This window comes from Hirundo rustica, chromosome 8, assembly GCF_015227805.2.
Source record: "Hirundo rustica isolate bHirRus1 chromosome 8, bHirRus1.pri.v3, whole genome shotgun sequence".
NCBI classification, from domain to species: Eukaryota; Metazoa; Chordata; class Aves; order Passeriformes; family Hirundinidae; genus Hirundo; species Hirundo rustica.
In genome coordinates, this window is record NC_053457.1 from 28,644,103 (window position 1) to 28,666,995 (window position 22,893).

Genomic DNA, 22,893 nt, shown 5'->3' on the forward strand with positions numbered 1-22,893 from the left:
TTTCAGGAGCTTTTAAAGTTGCCTGTTTACTGCTTGTAGCACATTCTTCTTGTGGACTATACCTGTAGTGTTTACTCTGCCTTTGTTCAAATGGTTTCAGAGGTTTCTTTTGTTCACTTTTGTCAAAAGCAAAAATTTCAATTACGTTAGATCTGTTACCAAACATCTGCAATAATACTTTAATTAGACATTTCAAACTAAATGGATTTTGTTGTTGCCTTTATCATTGGTCTGGATTTCACCCTGTATAGTAAAGATGAATTATGAATATTTTTCTATATTGCACATTGAAATGGTAAGTTTTAATGGCTTCTCTCAAACTGCTGTTACTTAAGGTGTGGAGGAGAACCTCTAATGACAAACAGTTTTTAACTCTGCAGAAAATAAACTAAATGATATGCCAGTGAATTTTTCTGAAAAAGATTATAATTGAAATAGTAATAGATAAATATTTCAATACAGCTTGTAGAAAATGTGTTTGGGATGACGTATTAAAATCTATGAATATTGATTCAGTTATCAAGTAAAGCCTGAGTGAGGAAATCTCACTTTCCCTTTTTGATTTTACAGCTTGCACATGCAGTGGACATGCAAATATCTGTCACATGCAAACAGGAAAATGTTTCTGCACAACGAAGGGAATAAAAGGAGACCAGTGTCAACTGTGAGTACATTTAAATGTAGCCTAAAGTTATTGCAATCCTTGATTAATGAATAATCACTTTTTTCCCTCGTTTCACGTCCTTGTTTTGGTACTGGGTTTTATGATTGACGTGCTGATGTTGTCGTGGTGGATAGAACATTCCCTACATTTCTCAGGAAATATCACTATTAGATTTTTGTTAAAGAATTATATCACAAATATTAGCAATGTTTTGAGGGCACTAAGGACTTTTAAAAAATCCATTTTATTTCCAAGAACAAACTGGAGAACTACCTTTATTTGTCTTCCTTTCTGTTAAGTTTTTGAAATATTAGTGTAAGGAAAAAAAAAAGTACATATGAGTTGGTAATTACATTTGTTACATTTGTCAGTTATCTTGATGGGAATCTACAGTGATTCAATTTTTATTGTTTTGGAACCTTACTAAGGTGTTTTAGGCATTTTCCCACATCATAAAATTGAGACCATAGGAATGTGTAGATCTGTGATGGAAAATACTCTTTTTTTGCATTGGAATAGCTTCTTGTGTTTAGAGGAAGAGTGTGCACCTTCATAACAAATGGAGTACTAGGAACAACCAAGTACTGAAGTGGAGTAACAAGTAGGAGGAATAACACATGGAAGTTAATTGTGAATGGCCTTATGTTTAAAGATGTTTCTTTCAGTCTGTTCTATGAGGTACACTGCGTTATTTAATAGGAACCTTATTTGTTTTGCAGTTACAATTATTTCAATAATATCTGGCAACAAACTTATCTTAGCAGTGTTGTCTGGAACTGGGGAAAAGGCACATTAATCCAGCTAACTCCTCCCCAGCAGGGAGAGGTGCCAGGTGCTTCTGTTCCTCCTGCCCCAGGACATCCACTCACACCAGATTTGGGAATTTGTCTTTGATACACTCAATGAACTGGCTTGGATCCTACCCTTAACACTTTGCTTGATAAATTGTAAAGAAACAGAAATTTCTGATGCAGAGGATGTGTGTATATCCGTGAGAAAGAACTGTGCTGGCAGCTCGACTGTTCCCCTGCTGCCTTTGGGACTTTGTGTCCAGCTAATTGAAAACTCTCAGGATGAGATGGGAAACAAAGATTAGGACTAAGTGATGAAATTTTATCATGACAAAAGCTGGAATGATCATATCTTTAACCTCTGAATCAGCCTCTTCACTGAGAAATCTTTTTTCCCTCTTTGTGCCCCTACAATTAATCAGTTCTAGGTGTTAATGAGTGATCTGATTACCAGGTACCAGCAATGGACTTGTATTGATGCCATTCCAACTACACAAAGAACAGGAAGGAAAAAGCTCAACAATTTCTCCTCTGTCCTTTGTAACCAGCAAATCAGAGAAAACAGTTTCTATGCTGGAAATGCCTGTTCTTTACTGAGCACCCTCCACATAAGGCACTCTTTACAGACCTTCACCCCAGCTTGTCTTTCATGTATCTCTGTGGTTGTTGTTGTCCTTTGTCCTGTGTCTGGTTCCTCACTGTTTTTTCCACTCAGATTTGGAACTCCTGTCTCAGATGATTGGTTGTGCTGCTCGGCTGTATCAGTCTGCTGTCCTGAGTTTGTCTATCCTTACTGAACTAGAAGAGGAAAGGTTTTCCTAGTTGTGAACTTCCCTGGTCAGAAGTTACAGCAATTCCACAACACAGATGAAACAGAAATTTGAATTTTGACTTTTCAAGAGTAAACTAAAAATTGCAATTTGAGACTGAAAATCCTTTTTTTAGTCACATGTAATACATTCCCCTTCTAGATTCATACACAAAACAAAGGCTTGTCCAGGGCAAGCTGTGGTGTTAAAACATTTGATATTTTTAGTGTTGGTGAGGTTTTTTCGGATGGAATAAAATCTGTAGCCATTTTCAATTTCTTTTTTTGGCTGTGATGAAATTTCACATTGTGAGATTCACATCTGTTGGGTTCGTAGGCACTCAAGCAAATAACCACAGATTTTGAGTTGGAGGACATCATCAAGTGATACGTTTAGAATTTGCCATTTTACTCTGATGGCTGGTTTGAGAGAGTGATCCATTCATGTATGGAAGTTTCAATCAAATGTTTTTCAGCTATTTCCCTTAGAACATCAGGAGATGAGGAACATAAAAAAACAAAATCGAAAAACAATCACTAATGAGTCACTGAATACAGTCCCATATTCATTCTGAACTTCATATGAAGAATATGAACTTGATTTATTTTGTATTATGCTTAAAAAATAGAAAACTATTTCTTCTTTAAAAATCATTTGTACACTCACAACCTCTCTTGAATGTATCATAAGATATGTATGCAGTCATTATCTAGAAGGTAAGGAGAAATTTAAATCAGCTCAATGCTTTCCTTGTATTTATTACTTTTTTATATTCTGTAAGAATCATATGAAACTTGCTTCCAGGTGGGAATACTCTTCCCCATTGCTCTGGATGAATGTTTTGGGGTTTTTCTGTTACTGACTAGTTAAGCTGTTGAGCAATCTCAGCAGCAAACCTACAACCTTGTGGTTTGCTAAAATAAGGATTTTGATGAAAATGCCGAACTCTGTCTGTTCAGTGAGAAAGTTAGATTTATATTTCTGTCAAGAATCCTATTGATTAAGAAGTCATAGCTGCAGGGCTCTGTGTTATGTACACACCATCCTTGTGGGTAGAGGTTTTATGAAATCAGGGAAAGTTTACAATACTTTTTTTTTTTTCCCCTCCCTACTTACCAACTCTCTGCTTTTGTGGAAGATCTTACTTTTTTTTTTTTTTTTTTAATTTATTTATGTGTTTTTTAGCATAGCCCTCTCTCAGTTGTATTAATTTCTTAATTGTGCTCTTGGATGGCATGAAGCACAGTGCCTTTTGAAATCAAAATTAGTGTTGTAAAGCAACTTAGACCAAACATTTGCATTCTGTTTTACAATGCTTCTGTAATGACACATGATCATATATTTTTCAAATGTTAGTATTTTTGTTTCTGTTTAGCTGGTAGATTCAGCTGGTAAAGACCTTTAGAAGTCTCGTAATCACAAAATTATTGGAGTGGTTTGATTAGTCTAAGTAACTAGACTGTAAACATTAAAAACATACAAATAAAAATACTTAGATTTTTGTTTTAACCCTTAATTTTTTGAAAATGCAATATGCTATTGGTAGTAACAGGAAAATCATGGTGACTTAAACCATATTTTTAGGGGAAAACTATTGCTTCAAGGCAGTTTTTTAAATTTATTTTTCTCTAACATTTGATTTACTAGCTGCTGATTTTATTTTCTCATAGAATTCTGTCAACAGAGGTTTTCAAAATTCCATATGTTTTAGTGTATCTGTATGCAGGATTATACACAGGGAACTTTTCAGGGAATAGGCTTGTGGGAATGTGCAGAATGTAATAAAGGGATATTTCAAAGTTCAAATTTTGATACGAATTGAGAGAAATTTTGCTGGCTGCAAGGAAGAAAAATATGAAAATGATGGGATCAAAAGATTAATTAAATAATTCTTGGAGAAGTTTCAGTATGTCTGGGCTCTTGGAAGTGGAAGGCTTCACTTGGCCATGTGTCATCACCTTTTGTCATCACCATGTAAGAACTGGGCTAAAATTGGGCTTCAAACCCTCTGTAATGAAGAACTACTAGATGGAAGGAAAATAGTGGGGGAAAAGTATGATTTCAAATCTCAGATTTCATAGTATATTTTATATAGTTGTAAGAAGGACAAATTCAAGGTTATAAAATGTATTGCTCATTTTAGTTCTAATAAATGTCCCCGTCATTAATTTCTTAGACATATTTCTTCTGTAAAAGTGGAAGAAATGCTATTTTATTTATAAAAATATACAGTATTTATTTGGTAAAACTCTTTCCTGTATGTAAGCTTTAAATAGCTATTTAATAATGTAAGGATCTATGCATAAAAAATAAGCACTTATTGATAGTCTGCTGTACATAAGAATAAGATTTTAAAATATCCAGCTGTACTCTTCTGTATAATTTCCCTCCACAGAATGGTACAATTCCTTTTACCAGATGGAAAGGCAGGTAAAAATATACTGAGTTATGAGTCAAATTCACCATTCTATTGATATCACTGCAGCTTTATTTGCAGATAGCAGAGTAAATCTTTTCCCAGTTCTTTCCACACAGGGCTTCTCTTGCTCCCTTCCAGTAGAGGAAGAATTGGCAGCAATCATATAATACATTCACTTGATTTGAACTTCCTCTATCAGAGACACACACACAAGTCCCAAAACTAAATAGACAAAAAGGAATTCTTGTTGCTGGAAATTTAATAAAACCCCCTTATTCTATTGAGAAACTGTCTTTTCCTGATTGAGGGTATAATCCATTTAATACTGGTTACAATGGTGGTTGGTGGCTTTCTCAAGTAAAGGTAAAAAGTATAATATTTAGTGGTTTAAATTACTACAGGACCAGCATTTTTTTTCCTGATTTCAACACTTCCCTCACCCTCCCCTCCCATTTCTATCATTTGATCATATTCCACTATTAGTTTTACATATTTGGTTGTATTTGATAGGAAGTGTTTTCTCATGCTGAGTCCAGTCCTTGAGTTTTCAGTTTGAGAGAAAACTTTGACATGCTAATGCATGTTATCCTATTACCTGTGATGTTTGGAGGGGAATTACAGCGAAATCTGTCATATAGCTCTTGGTGGGTGTAGCAACTGCCTCTCTCCCTATTTAACTGCCCAAAAATTTCAGCTTGCCTCTGTAAGGACAGGTTCATGGCCTCAGCTGGCTCTCAAAGAGCTGGATCATTAGGTTTCTAAGGAGAACAATAAAATAAAACTCCTACTTCAACATTTATGAGTACATTTATGTTTTAAATGTACTCATTTACTGCTCTGCATGTAGTAATTATTGTCAGATGTTTCAAGGATTTCAGATATTTTTTCTTTTAATCCATGTGGCTAGCGTCAATCATTTTTTTCTTAAATTGCAGCTTTCATTTGAGCAATATGTCTAATATTAAAGCTTCAGAACATGACCCAAATGCACTCTAATGGCTCAAACCCTCAGAAGGCACTTGAAACATTTGAGACCTAAAATTTGAAGAAAAGGAAAATACAAGTTTTTGGCAGTATTTTATGTCACTCTTGCCCTTTCTGTTGATTTTTTTGTTCTGCAGTAGGCTCCCTTTGTCTGCTTTGGTATGTTCAGTATATTATATGTAAAGTTCATGAGGCTCTCTGGGATCTTTTGGAGTTGCAGGCTCTCTGTAAGTGAGACTACACTTTTTGTAAGCATTGTTACTTCCAATCATGACATTTTATTCAAGAAGTTGTCCAGGTCTGCAGAAATAAAGAACTAGAATTGGAACGTCACGTATCATTCCTAGAAGACAGTGCTCTCAGGGCAGAAGTGCAGATGAGGTAGTGGCTGAGGGAGAAGCTGCAATCACCTTGCAGAGAGCTTTCTACCTTGGGAGGTCATTGTGTTCTGTCCCTATGAAATATGCCTTTTATCTTTCTGAGTTTAGTGCTAGTTGTCTGGAAAATGGGGAGCAGTTTGGGCATAAGAGTTTCTCTTTCATGGGAATAAAATAATTTCGCTTTGGCTTCTAAGGTAGGATCTGCCATAACTGACTGTATGCACATAGATAAAAATGTCTATTGGTTTGGCAACTTCACACAGAGGAAAATCATCTCAACACTGATCTTTAATTGTTTTCTAAGATTTTTTTATAGTCATTACTTCCTTTTCAGGCTACCTCCAAAAATGCCAAGTTCAGAGCAAAAGAGGAATTGTTTGCAATTGTTCAAACACCCCTGGCTGAAGAAGGAATGCAAGCAGTGTCCTTGCCTCTTGTGACCGATTGGTTTACATTTGTAAGCGTGCTGGATAGAGATTTAATAATTATCTTTTTGGTTTCCTATTTGAAAAACACATGGTGCTGGATTTCCTTTCAAAAGAAGTGAATCTCTTGTTCTTAAAAATTTTTCCTCCAGTACCATGGCCATGTTGTTCAGTGACTGGCATTTGAATAATCTGTTTGGCTCAGTGCAGGTTATATCCGTGAAGCAATGGAACAGGGCAGATCCTATGCCAGTGTGACCTCTTATGAATTCCAGTGCTCAGGATGCATTTGTTGTAAGGCAGACCTCTTTGTATAAAATGCTGGTAATTTTGGGTGCAAAGTGTCAATTGTCTAGGGATGTACGGTTAAGGTAATGTTTCTGTATGCTGTTTTTATTAAAATAGAATAGCACAGCTGAAAATAATAGATAAGTTTGCATGTTCTTTATGAAATAGACTCATAAAGATTTAAAGCTAAATATAGGATGAAGACACTTATTCTGCCTTTAATTAGTTAGATACTGACTTTGGGCTGAGATAAAATTATTAATGGGAGTGATGCTGATATTTACTCATAGAGGAAAAAGGGAAACAAGCATAGACTGTGCCCCATGGAAGAGTTACTGGGAGGAAGAGAGCAAGGGAGGTTATGACTACCATAAAAATGCTTTATTATTGAGTCTGATTTTTTAATTTTTTCTCACCCAGCAAAGTTGTAACTTTAGTTTCTGTGTTTGTTTTTAGAAAGAAGGAGGTCAAAGGGCTTTGTGGATTGGGCTGGCTTTACATCTTGCCAAGGGCTAGCTTTACAGCAGGATTGCACATACCTGCATAGCAAATGCTTTGTCTTAATCTCAGACAGGGTCAGAAGAGGTTGCAAAGATTAACAATATGAGGTTGTCTTTTTTAACTCCAGTTCAAGCTGTTGAAAATGACGGGGCTCTGCTGAATTGCATCTGTCAGGGCGTGCAGTGGAAGTACCTGGGAATGCTCCTCTGTGGCCCGGACTGGAACTCAGTTAAGAGTTAGGGATACTGGTAACATAAGTCACATGAGCCAGAACTCAGTATGAACAACTCTTCTTGTAAAGTACCAGCCCACTGGGAGAGGTGTTTGCAGTTGCACCATCTCCTGGCATTGCTGCTTTGAGAAAAATGAAAAAGAAGACGGGAGAATTTCTTGTAAGACAGCCAAGAGTGTTCAGATTCCAGAAAACACTTTCAGGAGGCTGCTGACAGTGGAGGCAAACTTCTTTTCAACATATGGCTCTACCAGCCATTTGTCTTTCCGCATCTGCACGAACCAAATATCCCCAACACTACAGTCTGTTCTTTCTTTTCTTAATCTTTTCCAGATATAATGCTGGGATCTCCACAAAACATAAATACATGCAGCTTGATTATCATGGTCATTACCTTTGCTAACCATTAATATAATATTCTGTTCTTTCGTGTTGCTGGGGTTGGATTATAAACTGTTGTTGTTCATGGGAGCCGTAATTAATCTCACAAATCAGAAATTGCCATGTATAGGATAGGGTCTGTGAATTAATCTGCAGGCAGGAGGGAGAAGTAACACAGATTTCCAGTTGAGTATGAGGTTGGTTGACCCTTCCTACTGTTTTGGTTGAAGATAAGTTGTTCACTTTATAGAAGGAAAATAACTGATGACTTTTCTGGCTACTCCTCCTGCTGTCATCAGAAAAAAACCCTTTTAAAAAAAAGCTGCATTGTCACTGACAAAACCATGTATTTCAGGGAGTTCTTTTTAAAAGTTCTACTATATACTGCTCTGTTGTAACTGATTAAATTCAATGTATGCTGTGTTAAAGTAACAACCCTCTACCTCTACATCACTCCTATTATTGCTGGCTACTGCTACTGCGGTCAGCTTTGGACAATTAACTATAGAGTAGAAGGGAGGAAAGTGATATTTCCTTTGTGAAAGGCAAATATTTAAGGAGGTCAAAAAAAAGAAAATAGTAAGCAGTCCTACAAAACTTTATGGAGGACAAAACCTTTTCAAGGTGACTATCTTCCCGAAAACAAAGTTTTTACGTACTTGGCGTCTAGAACAAAGAATTTGACATATGTTATTAGTTTTGCTGTCATGACACGTAAACAATGTTCACTTTTTAGTATATGTAAACATTCGAGAAAACAATGGTCTCAGAGTGGTTTTAATTTTTGTCTTGTTTCTCAGGGGAACTTGGCTACTATATAGAATATATATCTGTATAGGAGATACAGACCATCTTTAAAAATGGCTTATCAAAATGTTATGTATCATTGTTGGTCCTTTGTACTGGAAAAGAGCTGAGGAGGAAAGCCAAAGAGTTTATGACGTGCTCCCATCCATGCTGATCATTGTAGTATTATAGAGGCAGTTTGTCAATGCTCTGGAAAGGAGAGAAGGGAACTACCTGAAAATAAGGACTTTCAGAAGTGTTGCTGTGCCCTTCATCAAAGCCTTTTATTTAAAAAAAAAACAAAACAAAAAAAACCCAAACAAACATTTTTGCGGTATAAAGCCTTCAGTTTTCAGTTGTTTCATAAACAGGTAGGATCTTTTTATTAGTTTTCAATTTAGGGGTTAGCATCTAGATGTAGCAATCCAATACATCTGTATTAATTGCTTCTGAACTTCTTTGTGCAGCTTCCCCTTTCCCCTGTGGTCCTCACTTAGCCTTCTCTGGCAGAAGCATTTAAGTATATTCTAGTAAAAAAGCTTCATGAAATTCTTTCCCTGAATCATTCATGGTACCACTGTATTACTGTGTTGTAAGATTTTTCTACAGTATTTCATTGGAGAGAAAGGAGAATTGGTTCATTTTCCTTAACTGATTCTCAGAACAAATGAGGTTTGGCTGGCTGAAGTTTAGAGAGAATGGAGTTATATTGTAAAGAGAATGATGATTTCGTTTCAGACGTTGATTTCAATACACAAAATTGGTATTTCATTATATGCTGCTAGTCTTTAAATACTCAGTAATGGCAACTACACTTGTGAGAAAAACAAGTAAAAGTTGTTGTGGGCCATGGATATATTGAGTTTTGAGATAGATAATGTGGTTTCTTCTCATTTGAAAGTGATCTGTAAAATTGAGATGATTTCAAAGGAACCCCAGCTGTTTCTGAAAATAGTATATTTTGCATGTTCGTATAAATTCTGACCTTTTTTGAGATTTGTGATGCGGAAGATTCTCTGGTGAGCTTAATAAATAGTATTGCCTGTCTCCCAAAACTCACCTTTTCCAGTTTTGTTTGGTTTGCTTTTTTTTTTTTTTTTTTTTTTGCCCCCCCCCCCTTTTTTTTTTAATAAAGCTCTATTAGTGAGGCACAAAGCATCAATTCTTAGTAAATGATGAATAGCACTTATTAGCACTTACACCTTCTAAATGACTGAAAATATTTTTTTTTCTGTTTTAATTTAAGGAAAAATCCTTTTAGATAGAAATGAGTGATTATTTGACCTCATCTATACTTAATATGTTTGAATATTATTAATATCCATCATTTTCTGAGATACTTGATTGAATGTAGTCTGAAGTTTATTAAAATGGATTTTTTGGAAGGCTATAAAATAACTTTGTAATTAAATCCAGTGGGAAGTATATATAGGAATATATATAGGAATTACTTCAGAATAGTTTTCTCTTGAATTATCAGGACACTATACAAATAAAATAAAGCATTAGGATATTGCCTGTCAAAAAAACTATTTCCCTTACTATTTCACCGTGTGGAAAATTCAAAATATATATGGAATGGGAGCTGAGTTGGAATTTAACCAACACTGTATTTCTTTCCTGAGTTGAACTGATGTAACACAGTCCTCTTGCACTCCAGGCTTTCCTTTTTTAGCTGGGCAGAGACAGTGTTCAAGGAGCACTTCCAAAAATAGTTTTTCAATGTAATCTGTATTAAGTTTGGCACTTTAAAAAAATCAGGTTGAATGATTTGAAGGTGATACTGATTTTATTGACAGTGAAAGTATTGGCTGTTGTAGAGTTGTTTTCTTTTGAAAACCTGGTTTGCAATACTACAGTGAGTGCAGAGGGGCTGTAAAATTGTGTTGCTGTTGCTGCCTACTGCAGCCAATTGATGACATAATTTTGATGAAGACTGAGTAAAGGCTGAAGGGACTCTCTGTGTCTGCTGTCAGGGCTTGTGCTATCCAAGTCAATACATTGTGGAGGACACAGTTTTTCTTGGAAGGGAAAGAAGTTTTCTAAGGTAGATCCATCCAAAATACCCATGTTTTCCTTATTATCAGTGAACGAATTCATTGTATCCAAACATTTGATTATTTTTAAATAGTGAATTAAAAAAAGAAAAACAGGTTTTTTGAATCTCAAATTCTTCTCAGTGGATCTACAATTATTGTTATTTTTCAATGCTGTGGGAAATCCATTCATTATTCTCAGTTCTTAACTTCCAGATAAAATAATACCCATTGTGCAGCATAGATCTGGGCTTATAATTCACATCTGATAGGCCATTAGTATGGTAATTAGTAATTGGTACAAGAGTTGTTAAAGTGGAAATAGACATCTGGTTTAATCAATTTGTCATTAAGGAAGTGCAAAGGCAGAGGTAGCAATGGGAAAAGAAAATATCAGTGTGAGAGCTGAAAGCTCTCTCTCAGCTATCAGCACAAAGCTAAGTTTGAAATTGGAATGGTGCCTCTTTATCTTGCTTGATATGGATTGCTCAGTGCTCAGCTTGCTCAAAATACCACACCCTATCTTTATTTTAAAATCTATTTTCAAAACCTTACAAATAACTAAAAGAAATGAAGCTACATTGGGATGAAAACTCGCTGATAGTTATATCCATCAACTTCAGCTTGTGATATTCATATATTTTATTTACTGAGAAAAGGAAGAAAAGAATGTTTTTATAAAGCAATAAGGAAAGGCTAGGTGAGGTGCGTACTAAAGACACTATTTGATAGAAATCTCCTGGTGATGGAAAGATTGCTTTTCTTTTCCTCTTATGGTCTCTAATAGATGAAATATGCATCTTCCTACTGCCATTTTCATTTTCTGTTTCCTCTTTCAGTCAATTGCATACCTTTACATATAGATGAAAATTTAACTGGAATATTTATATTTCTGGTTTCAAAGTTAAGACATTTTGTTTCTCGTTGTTGCCAGTTATTAGCTCTAAATTGCTTCAGTAGTTGCCAAGAATATTAGAAGAATGCACACAAAAGATTAAAGCTATGTGCGGACAGAACTAAGAAATGTGTTTTGGTATTAAGACATGGGAGTGAGAAATGCATTAGTCCTCATTTCTTTTTCCCTGAAGTTTCTGATAATTACGTAGACTGTGCACATCAATTCCACAGGGCTAAACTGTGCTTAAGGAGTCATCATCCCGCGGAGCCTGCCATCAAACTTGCATTCTGCTGCAGCTGCATGTGCAGACATCCAGCAGTCAAGCAGGTTTTCTTGCATGTTGGATCTTCTTTCCATCCCAACCCTACCTGAGCATGTGTTGCAGGAGAGCCCATCTTCTCATGCTTCCCCACCTCCCAAGGACAGGTGGTGCTGGAGAAGCTTTCTGTGCCACTCCTGCAGAAGTGATGGGTAACTGAAATATTAATTCCATCCTTGGAATGGTTGGGTAGATAAGGGGACTGCATGCAACATTTAGAGTTGCTTAGAAAACTGTAGGTATCTCAGTTGTACTTTAGCAATTAATATAAGGAAAAACAGGGGGCTGGAAAATTATGCTGCTTCAGAAATGTGGTTGAAGTCCTATCCTTTATTTGGTCACTGAAATCTATTGTGATTCCCTGGACTGATATTCTTCCTTGCTGCAGCTTTGTTTATTTAAGAGGAATATTTTTTTTCACTCCTGTTTAAAAATTGGGAGATGGACTCCGTGGGATAGTCAATTCTGCAGGCAGAACTTATACAAGCACATGTGTCTACATAAACATCCTTCTTTCTTTGCCTTCATTCTTGGCCTGCATTATCATGTGAATGACATGAAATACTGAAAACTTGTAAAAGACAGTAAGTTACAATAAACATAACTGAAAAGTATATGTAGTATTTTACCTCCTAGAGGTAAACTCAGAACATTTGATACAAAAAGTAAATTCTCTGTAAGATGCAAGGTATTTTCAGGGAATGATAACTGATAAGGCAAGAATAGATAACAAAGGACCAATTCTATCTGTACTCGTCAGCTGAAAGAAAAGAATGTCTTAATATTAAAAATGCTTCCTTTTTCTTTTCTTCTTCTGTACTGAATAATCACCACTAGAAAGTACAAAATACAAATTAAGCTGCACAACCTTTGCATGCTTTGAGCTTTCTGTTTTTTTCTTGTGGATGTATTGAAAAATAAGTGGTATTTATCAGCTGACTAGATAATGGGGCTGGGGAGCTTGATTACAAGGCCATAAATCAATCCAAGAACCTGATGATGTGCTAAACTTCACAGTGGAGCCTGAGTGGCTTAGATTATCACTTCAGAAGGATTGACTTAAAGATTTAGTTCTCCATCTCTATCTATTATTTTTATATTACAAAAAAGGAGTTTTTCAGCAATTTAAGAAAAGAACAAAGTACTAGAAGGCCTAGGAAAGCCGTTTTAAATAGTGTCAGGAGTGTGATTTAGAATCAAAGCAAAGTTATAATCACATTTGAAAATTTGATCTGCCACAACACTTTTTTTTTTCTCTCAGTGTTGCACAGAGCAAAGATAAATTTAGGGATACTGGATTACAGCTGGAGGCCAAAGTGAGAGCAGCAAGACTGGCAAACCAACATATGGAATGTATCAAAAAGGGCTCATTGTCCTGGAAGAAAACATTTTGGGCTGCTCGCAGAGAAGTGATAAGAATTAAAGGGTAAAGGAACAGTCAGGCTGAAAGAGATTTAATAAATCAGATTTCATAAAGAAGACTTTAAAAAAAAAAAAAAAAAAATTGTCCTGGAAATGAGTTCTCACAAGATCCGTAAGGAGATATGGGCAGCAATTACTTTCTAACAGCTGCTACAAAATCTAATCTTGTTCTCCTTTAGGTCATTTTATCCTCTCTTACGTAGAATCTTGATTTAATCACAGATTTGGGCCTTGATTCAGATAAATATTTTAATACACAATAACACCTTATTCCTTAGGTTGAAGAGGGGTTATTCCTGTGGTTTGGTGAGAATCAGGAACACATGATTTTGTTTCCCTTGCTCTTGGGCGGCTAATTGTAAAATGTCACATACGGGGATAACAGCAAGAGTTTCACAAAACAAGTCAGCAAAGTTTTTTTTTCCACTCCTGATGCTTTGCTTCTCTTAGTTCATTCATTTTCCATATCTTTATTATGGTTTTTTGGTGTTTTCTGTACTTGGTAAAGAAAGGTTTGGGGTTTTTTTTTTTTTTGAAGAAAGGTAAAGTTGAAGGTGAAAAATGGTGACTGTAAGAAGTGAAAAATGTATACATCAATCCTTCATGTTGAACAGAAGGATTGTCTCCTCTATATTTATGAATAAAAGAAGAGGTAGTGGTACATCTAAACAGATGAACAGCTCCACTGCTGTTCAGTGCCGACCACGTGTAAGTTAAATAACTCTGAGATTCATAAGTGGAAATTATGTAAATCCATTATTTGTGAAAGATATGTTTTGTTTTTCCTAAAAAAGTGCATTTTTTTGTCGAATTGTACTGTAGGGTTTTTCTTCCATTTTATTTTCTGTTTTATTTGTACCGCTATGATGTGTATAAAATTAAATGCATTTGCCACCCTGTTTTTTGGGTAGAAAAAAAGAAAAAAACCCTTCAGGATGTTTTTGTTTTCTTAGTTCTCTTGTCTTTTTCTCATTGACTTTGAAGGAACCTTTCCTATACCATTACTTTATTGCTTTCGCTCTTACATTTTTGGAAAATAGCTAAATATGTGATTTAATAAGTGGTTTGTCATTTGCCCTTTAGAAGCTTTGATTAGAGCTTTTTCTCTGCTCAGTTTTTTAGATTTGCATTGGCCTATTTTTCATTTTCTTCTCAATGTTCTTAAGAATATTTCTATGTGCTAAAGTTCTGATATCATTACAGACTGTTTTTCGACTTAGTAGTTATGCCAGAGGAGGTTGATTCTTGTAATTGAAATATTTGATCCCATGAATGCTCAGCATGTGTTCTCAGCCTTTGACAATTTCCTCAACCTAGGAATCTCTTGTGTCTTGTTTTTATTATGTTTGTATCAAATGAAATTTTCTGCAACAGGTGTCATTTAAGTACTGGTCTTAAAACAAACTACAGTGAATATTCAGCAAAGAGTACTTCTTTCATAGGGAAAAGAAAGAATGAAAGCTTCTTTATAAACATCATAGAAGTTCTAATCTAATTATTCCACTTATATACAGGCCTAGAAATGGAAAAGAAGCATTTAATAGTGCAACCCAAAGATTATTCTGATATGTCTTCTTCCTTCAGAGTGGATATATTGACCTTTATTCTAGATCTATGCAGCTTTCTGTATTTCTGAACAATGTATCATATTTGATATTCTGCATGCTCATAATACAGAAGATCGTCATACATTCTATTAACACACTGTAATAAAAACTACCAGGTAACATTTTGCAAGAACATTGTTTTCTGCAAATTTAACAGTCATAGCTAAAACTTGTGAGTATTCCTTATAGAAAATTTTGCTTCCTGATTCCAGAATCCAAACCTGATTATCAAAATTTTCCTCTGTATGGCATTCGGTCATAGGGTGCACATGTTGTTTTTAACACAGAACATTTCGCTATCGTTCTTGTCTGTTTCTTATGAGGTGTTTGTCAATGTAATATTTTGCCTTTTGAGTGTGTGCTCATTCTTGTGAATATTACGAATCAAGTAATCCAAGATTGCTCATAAAACATCCTGCCACTTCAAAATTGATGTGGTGCCCAAGACACTTCTCTAAAGTCACTCCTGAAGTAGAACTTTGAAATCAGAGGGTAATTCCAGTTTTACTTTCTTTAAAAATAAAAATCCAGAAGAGAAAGTTAGAATGATCAGAAAGTGAATTAGTTGGATTTTTTTTCTTCTCTGATAGTTTCAAAAGAGGATTCACCTCATCTTTCCACTCTGCTCTCAGTTGATTTCTCTCTCCTAGTTTTGGAAAATGTAAAAAGCACTTTGTTTTTCTGACATGATGGACCATTTCCATCACCAGAATTATTTTTCAGTTGACAGTGAAGTATTTTGCATATCTAAGTTATGGTTAATGTTGCAGATTATAGCATAACTTTTGCTTAACTTAGAAACCCAGTCAGAAAACAGGTGAGAAAAAACCCTTAGGAATGTGAAAACATCCAAGGAAAGGATTGCATTTTAAATATTTTAAAAATCACGCTCTATAATGGAGAGTATATATGTACACATAACTGACAAATATTGTAACTGAATCTTTCCTCTTAAATACTAATTTTGATACTATCTCTCAGTTTAAAAAAAAATCATAATATGCAACCATTGGCTAAATTATTGGACTGAGGGAGTTTATTATTCTTTGACTTAAGCAAAATGACTGGGGACAGATTTTCATGCTGGCACGCAGAACAAATTTAATTCAAACTGAGATGAAAGGCGGTTAATGTAATTGTAGCCTATTATCCTGTGCAGGCTTGAGTTAAGAAGCAAACCAACAGACAGTCAGAAAATGATGGTTGGAAAATAGAAATGCTCAAGGCTGGCGAAATAGAGACTTGTGAAGAGCTTATGCCATAACTGTTCCCACACAATCTCTGCATCAGTAATATCCCACCTCAGCTGTATGTTTGGATTAATAAACAGGATTTTTCTAAGCCTCCTGCATTCTCTTTTTTTCTCTGACATCAAAAAAGGTCCTAATTTAGTAAATTTCATGACTTTATAATCAGGATTTTTTTCCCCCTTAATCTGCTGCCTTCATCAGTCCCGGGTATGCCGTAAAGCATTCACTTTTCTTTTCTTCCTAAACACTTTTTTCTTTGTTATCACACAGAGTGATAGGAAAGGCGTTGTCCACATAACTAGTTAGTCTTTGATCCTAAGCCCATTTAAGGGACTAGCAAAACCAGGTTTTTTATTATGCATTTAGTTAAAAAGTAGTAAATAGTCAACTCTCAGGTTTTTTGACTATAGGGGTGTCTGGGGTTTTTTTGCATGGCCTTTTGGATATAGCTTTTCCTATCTTAGGTGACCAGGTGGGGTTTTTCAGGACTGTGTTCTGGCAGATTTTATTATTCCATTTAACCTAGTTTTTATTATTCCGTTTGATTTTTTAGTAACAGAAATATTTTTTAAATACTATATATTTATCACTGCAATCTTTTAAAGATCAAAAAGACATATCTTGGAGTCCTCAGAACACATACAGAAAGGTGCTAAGCTGTACTTTGAAGCATGTTAATTACAGAAGTATTTCAATAGGTTTGTCACCCTTGGCATAGCCCAGGAAGCAGAGAAGAAACATTTTTTCCTCTAGAGTAACTGATCAGACCTGGTGTAATTCATGTGTCTCTGGTAATTCTAGCAATAACTGGTTCAGGCATCAAGTGTGATGCTTACAAAATACAGGAGATCAGTTACTGATTAGATGCCCCACTAAAGCTGCTGTCTTATGGCCTCTGCTGAGGGATTGAGCCTTTGAGGTACATGGGATGGAATGGTAAAATAGCTTTTGGAGGAGTGTGGGAGTTTGATTTCCCAGTCACTCCCAGGTGGAATGCAAGATTTCAGTCTTCCTTTGTGAGCTGTATCACTGGGGGTCTTACTGTAGCAAAAACAAATTTTTTTTTCTCCTTCTGACATTGTTTAGGATGAGATTTTGTGCATTTGAAAAAAGCTGTATTCTGTGAATTGCCCTTTGGGAAGTCTTTGGGAAGCCTTTGGGATTACTTAAAGCTTCTGTTCAGTGCTGTGCTCACACAGGAGCAAGCTCTGCTTTCCAGCGCAGTCCTGTGCAGCCTGCCCATCAAACCCCATATAAACCTCATGGATCAGGGCTGACAGAGCAAAACTCCTGCTGTGAAATACTTCACAGTCCCCTGCCATGAGGCTATAGTCTCATTTTGGTCAACTTTTTTTCCTTTTACAGCCATTCCTTTTAAGTTTTCTTCTTAAGGGTCCAATAATTTTTGGGGAGAGCTGGCCAAGACTGGAGGTGTTGACAGTTACAGTATTGTTGCTGCAACACAGACAGTTAACACTTATTTACACTTTGGCACTTCATAAAGAAATATCAGTATCATCTGTGCTCCAGGAAATTCATGAGGTTATGTGCTATATTGGGCTAATGGGGATTTGGGCTCTTTATAGGCAAGAGGCCAGGGAAAAGCAGATGTATCTGACTAGATCCTTTCTTCAGCCTCTCAGACATTTTTCTGTGTTCTAGTCTTAATAGATGTTTCTCTATCTCTTGGATAGACATCTTTCTTTAATAAAGTCAAATAAAAGATGGTACAGGTTAGATGGGATTGATATTGTAGATATTAAAAAGGACCTTAAAAAAGGCCAGATATGCCCATAATGGAACAATGATAGGCAATATCACATGAATTTGATAGACTGCTATGCAGGAGTGGGGTAGAGAAAGTTCTTTTAGGCAGAAGGAGAACTTACCAGAACAACATATTAGATAGGTGTATAGGTATTGGAGTGTTCTGAAGAACAAAAACATGGTATTAAAGACCTGCAGGTCAAGAAGGAAGCTACAAGTCTTGATGCCTCCAAGCTGTGATGCCTCCACGTTTGCTTTCTAATGATTCTCTGGGAATATCTGTCGATGCCACAGGAAACAAGCGTGGGAAGTAAAAGTTCTGAATATCTCATCGGAACCAGGTACCTAAGTCATGCAGGACTAATGAAAGTTACCTGAAAATCTCATGTAATGGCTAGAGTTTTGGCTTCCTAAGGTTAAGAATAACAACTTGCCAATTGCAGTATGTCTTATACTTAAATATCTGTGATACTTGTGCTTCATGTTTGTATTATAACTTGTCATTAGCACTGTAGAAGTTGTTGCAAGTAATAATTTAGATAATGTGACTGTTTTCTAAAATTCCCTAACACTGTATAGCTGACAGCGTAGAGAAAGCCATGACACACTTTTTTATTCATACCCTTGTCTTAATTTTGCATTTAGTATTCTTGAACATCCACGTATAAGCAGCATTTGGCCATCACTGAGCTGCAATGTCCACTCCAAAAGGTGTGGTGTGCTTTGCTTCTGAATTGTCATTTTTGTCTTGGCTTAGTCAGAATTTCCCATCTTTGTGGAAATATTAATTGCCATATTGTGCTAAATTGTAGTCTTAAATGACAAGAAAATGACCAAAGTTACCATACGTAATTTGAAGTCGAAAGACAAAAAGTAACTTGCCTGTATTTGTACCATTTTCTGGAAATTATATTGTCTGTATGGCATCCTGAAATACGTATTTCTGAAATTGCCTTTTCCTCTAAATTGCCTCAAAATTATAGTCTTATATAAATAGTGGTTTTGTTAAAAATCCCCAACACAACAAAACCAACCAACCAAACAAAACCCATCCCAGAATCCTGAAAACAAAGCGAAATGAATGCAGGGAAGATCAAATGCAAACAGATGAGAACTCGATAGCACTCTGTAATACCACAGCATTGAACTTTCTGCACTGAGATTGTAACTGAGTAGTTCTTTGCAATAAGTTCCCTCAGAGACTGACCATAGATTAAATTCAACAGTAATAAAATAGTTGCATTATAAACCGTAGATTAAATTCAACAATAATAAAAGAGTCATGTTATAATGCACATTTTTTAAAAGCAAGGCATAAAATGTTTAGTAGTTAAATATACTTACTACAAACACACTTAGTAATAGTAAAATTTTACAATTCAGTAATGACTAATGACAGTGTGGTAAACCACTTGGGATTTAGTGTGTGTATATATATTTCTTTTTTCATGTGGTTTACTTGATGAAGCCTATTACGATGCATTTGCTCTGACTGTCAGGGCCTGTTAAAATATTTAATGTTTTGACGTGCTGCCTCTCCTGCTCTTTTTGAGAAATGGTTTCTAAACAACAGCAATATATAAACACTCTTGGAAAGTGCCAGAACTGGAGTGAATAGCTGATCACAGAATTGTAGCATGGGTCAGAGCCATCCCAGAGCATGTGGACAAGATTGTGTTTCAGATGGTTCTGGAACATCTCCAGTGAGGGAAACTCCAAAACCTCTCTATACAACCTGTTCCAGTGCACAGTGACTTGCATATATTTATTTCATATAGTCTTTAAGATCCCTTCCAAACCATTCTTTGATTCTATGTATATTCTATTGTTGATATTAAGTTTACATTTAACACATTTCATCAATACTTGTCTCCTAAAAGGATTAAATGTGTGATTTTGTGAACTGTTCACTGGTTTTCGAAAAAATAAACATTTGGGAAGAGCTGCATTTCAGTTTAAGCAGTAAAAAGTTTTCATGGTTATTTTACCATCGCTTCTTATCTAATTCTTCCCTCTAAAAGGAAAGAAGTAGTATAGAAACCCATGCTAATACTTCTCAGAGTTGTGATTCAGTTCAGTGTAACCACAGAATATCCATAACTCAAAATAAGAGACAGAGGCTAATATTTACTTTCTGAGGGCTGGAGTAATGTCTGAAGTGTTTGATATAAGCCCAAATGTGAGAGAAGAAATGTGGGTATTTCTCTTCCCCGACTTTGAAAGAATAGTGACCGATCAGAGGAAAGTCTGCTTTTCCAAGTTCACCTTTGTGCATATATTCAAGTTTGTGCATCGATGGCAAAACCATTTATAGAGGAAGGAGTGCCAGAGGTAAAGCATAAGGCCATGGACATGAGATTTTTCTTCTTCAGAGTAAGCAGCATCAAATCATTTGCATATAAAATCCATTTAGTGCCTTATTCATTAAGATTAACAGAGAGTTATCCAGCTATTCCAAATGATGGCTGTAGGTCACTTTATTCTTGTATAGAACAACTAAATGGAACCCAGACTTTATTAGGAAACTCTTATTTTATATCTTATCCTTTTTTTTTTCCCTCTTAATTATATAATTATATGATAAGTGACACCTCATTGAAAGCTTATTTTGTCCTGGAGTGCAATGGATTTTGTGATTTGAAATATTACTACTTCAAAGATTATATAAGACCTCTATAATATTAATTATTCTTGATCTTGCAGGGAAGAAGGATTTCAATAGCATGAGGGGTATGGAAATGGAAACTTGCTTATGATGTTAGAATGTTTTACTTTTTTGTTTCGGTGAGATCAGCCTAGATCGGGGGGGGGGGGGAAGTATTGCTGGCCTAGGCCTTTTTCATGAATTATGTGAGGAGGAGACAAATTGATCTACAGAAAAAACATTGTCTCAAGACATCATTATGTGCACTTACAAGTAAAAAAAAAAACAAATAAATCATTTCCCCACATTATTAAAAAGTTCTAACTGGAAACATAAATCCTGGTACCTTTTACCCTTTTAGGTTATCATTATCTTAAGAGGTAGAATGATAATTCTTTATATCTAAAGTAACTCATGAGTGGAAGGATCTTGGCAGTGTGAGAAGTGAAAGTGTCCAATTTTTACATTAGAACCAAAGATCTGAGAGTTCTGTCTATCTGAATATATGCAGTATTAATAGTGTAGTACAGAGAACAATGTCAATGCAGTCAAGAAGCAGAGCTTTATCTCTAAAAGGGATAAATTTACATTTATTGATTAGAAGTTTGTGTATTTCACATATTTCAGTTCAGAAAAATAAAGATTATATCTTAGGATAAAAATTGCAGTAGTACTTAACAATTGAGCCTATTCTCTGAAAATCACAAAGCAGTCATTAACATTGCTTGCAATACCTCTTTTTCATTAAATATGTTGCCTGAGCTCAATTACTGCATCTAAATCTTAGCACATCTGTGGAAGGATGGTGCTTTTTCTGGATCTTTTAAACATGCTTGTACTCCCAAAACATGAAACTGGCTGGTGTATTGTTGGTGCTGGTTGTGAGGTCACTCACTTTCCTTGCTGCTGACCATGTCTGTTGTGGATGGTCAGAAGATGTGGTTGTTCTTGGGCATTTCTGTGTCAAAGGTAAGGACGCAGGCAGGCCTAAATCAAGACCTAAATCTTGACCACATCTGAGAATTGGGCTTTAGGTATCAGTCACTCACTGCTCTGGACCAGTTACAACCTCAGCTATTCTTGTTACTGCTTTTACTGAAAATCAGCAGTTTCTGTGTCATTGCTTCCAAAATGTTATGAATTACAGCCAGTTACATCTATTGACTGTAGTTAAGCACATACCTCAGCTTATTTTCTCATTGCTGGAAATGTACTGTAAGAGTAGGGTGACTTTCAAGAAGAGATAACCAACAAACAGCATAAAAAAGTGTGTGTGAATCTGAACTAAATGTTCATCAGCTGTCTCATAATTATTTGCAAAAGCTCCAGTCAACATCATGGGCATATTTTCAATGCTGAGGATGTAGTAATATATAGTAATATGGAGTAATTCTTCATATCCACTTGCAATGCCACAGGGCTTACCATGGGACTGGAGAAGTCTTAGATTTAGCCTTACAAACACTACTTGAACTTCAGTTGCAAGGTGTCCCAAATAACCAGATTTTTGTTATGTAAATAGTATTTCACTGTTCAAAATTTCCACAGCATCATACCGCTGTGGAACCAGGAATGTTGAATACAACCAAAAGCCAGTTGTGCAAGATCAGAAACTGGGGGCAAAGGGATCAGAAGCAGCAATCAGTGATGGAGGACAGCAGCAGCAGCCACTAGGTAAAAAGGGAACAGCATGAGGAGTGAAGGCTAGGACAGAGGTGAGCAGCAGTCCTGGAAGCTGTTCTGGCTCATCCAAAAGCTGGGTCAAGTAATCAGTCCAGGACTAGGAATACTCTGCTAAAGCAGACTGTTAGTCTTAATTTATCCTGAGCCTCTTGTAGACAAAACGCTGGAAACCTGGGCAGAATCCCAAACCCGTTTATGAGCAGCTATAGATCAGCCAGGTGACAGCTCTTGCCCAGACACTGTGGAAGTGGTCTGTTAATTTGCAAGGACAAAATATGAGGTAAGGGTCATAAATATCTATATTATGTTATATGCTGTAACTGTATAGTTGACAATCCTTGGTCTGGGCCAGAACTAGATAAAACTGTGTCAGCAAGGAACCAGTTGAATAAAACAGTATTTTCTGTTACAGTAGCCTTCTGGAGAATTTGGTATTAAAAGCACACTCAGCTAAAGGAAGGTCCAGCTGTACTTAGGCTTGTTTTCCCCTGTTTCTCTTTTTTTTTTCTTCACTTATAATTGAAAGGAAAAATTTAACAATTAGTGGCAGCAGCTGAGCTGCAGAAACTTCTGCCTTCACCATGAAAAGTTAAATGAACTGTTACAG

The 22,893-nt window shown here is 35.9% G+C and overlaps 1 protein-coding gene across 9 annotated transcripts in view; it reads left to right on the forward strand.

Moving 5' to 3' along the window:
- The window catches only part of ATRNL1 (attractin like 1), a 432,362-nt gene that overhangs the window by 132,274 nt on the left and 277,195 nt on the right, over positions 1 to 22,893 (forward strand). For 8 of the 9 annotated variants that reach the window (XM_040071146.2, XM_040071147.2, XM_040071148.2 and 5 more), the window contains exon 20: positions 571 to 664. In XM_040071146.2, coding sequence (XP_039927080.1) covers positions 571 to 664 — 94 coding nt within the window. Of the gene's footprint in view, positions 1 to 570; positions 665 to 11,824; positions 12,297 to 22,893 lie in introns of those variants that run through there. The other variant, XM_040071153.2, reaches the window with a different exon arrangement.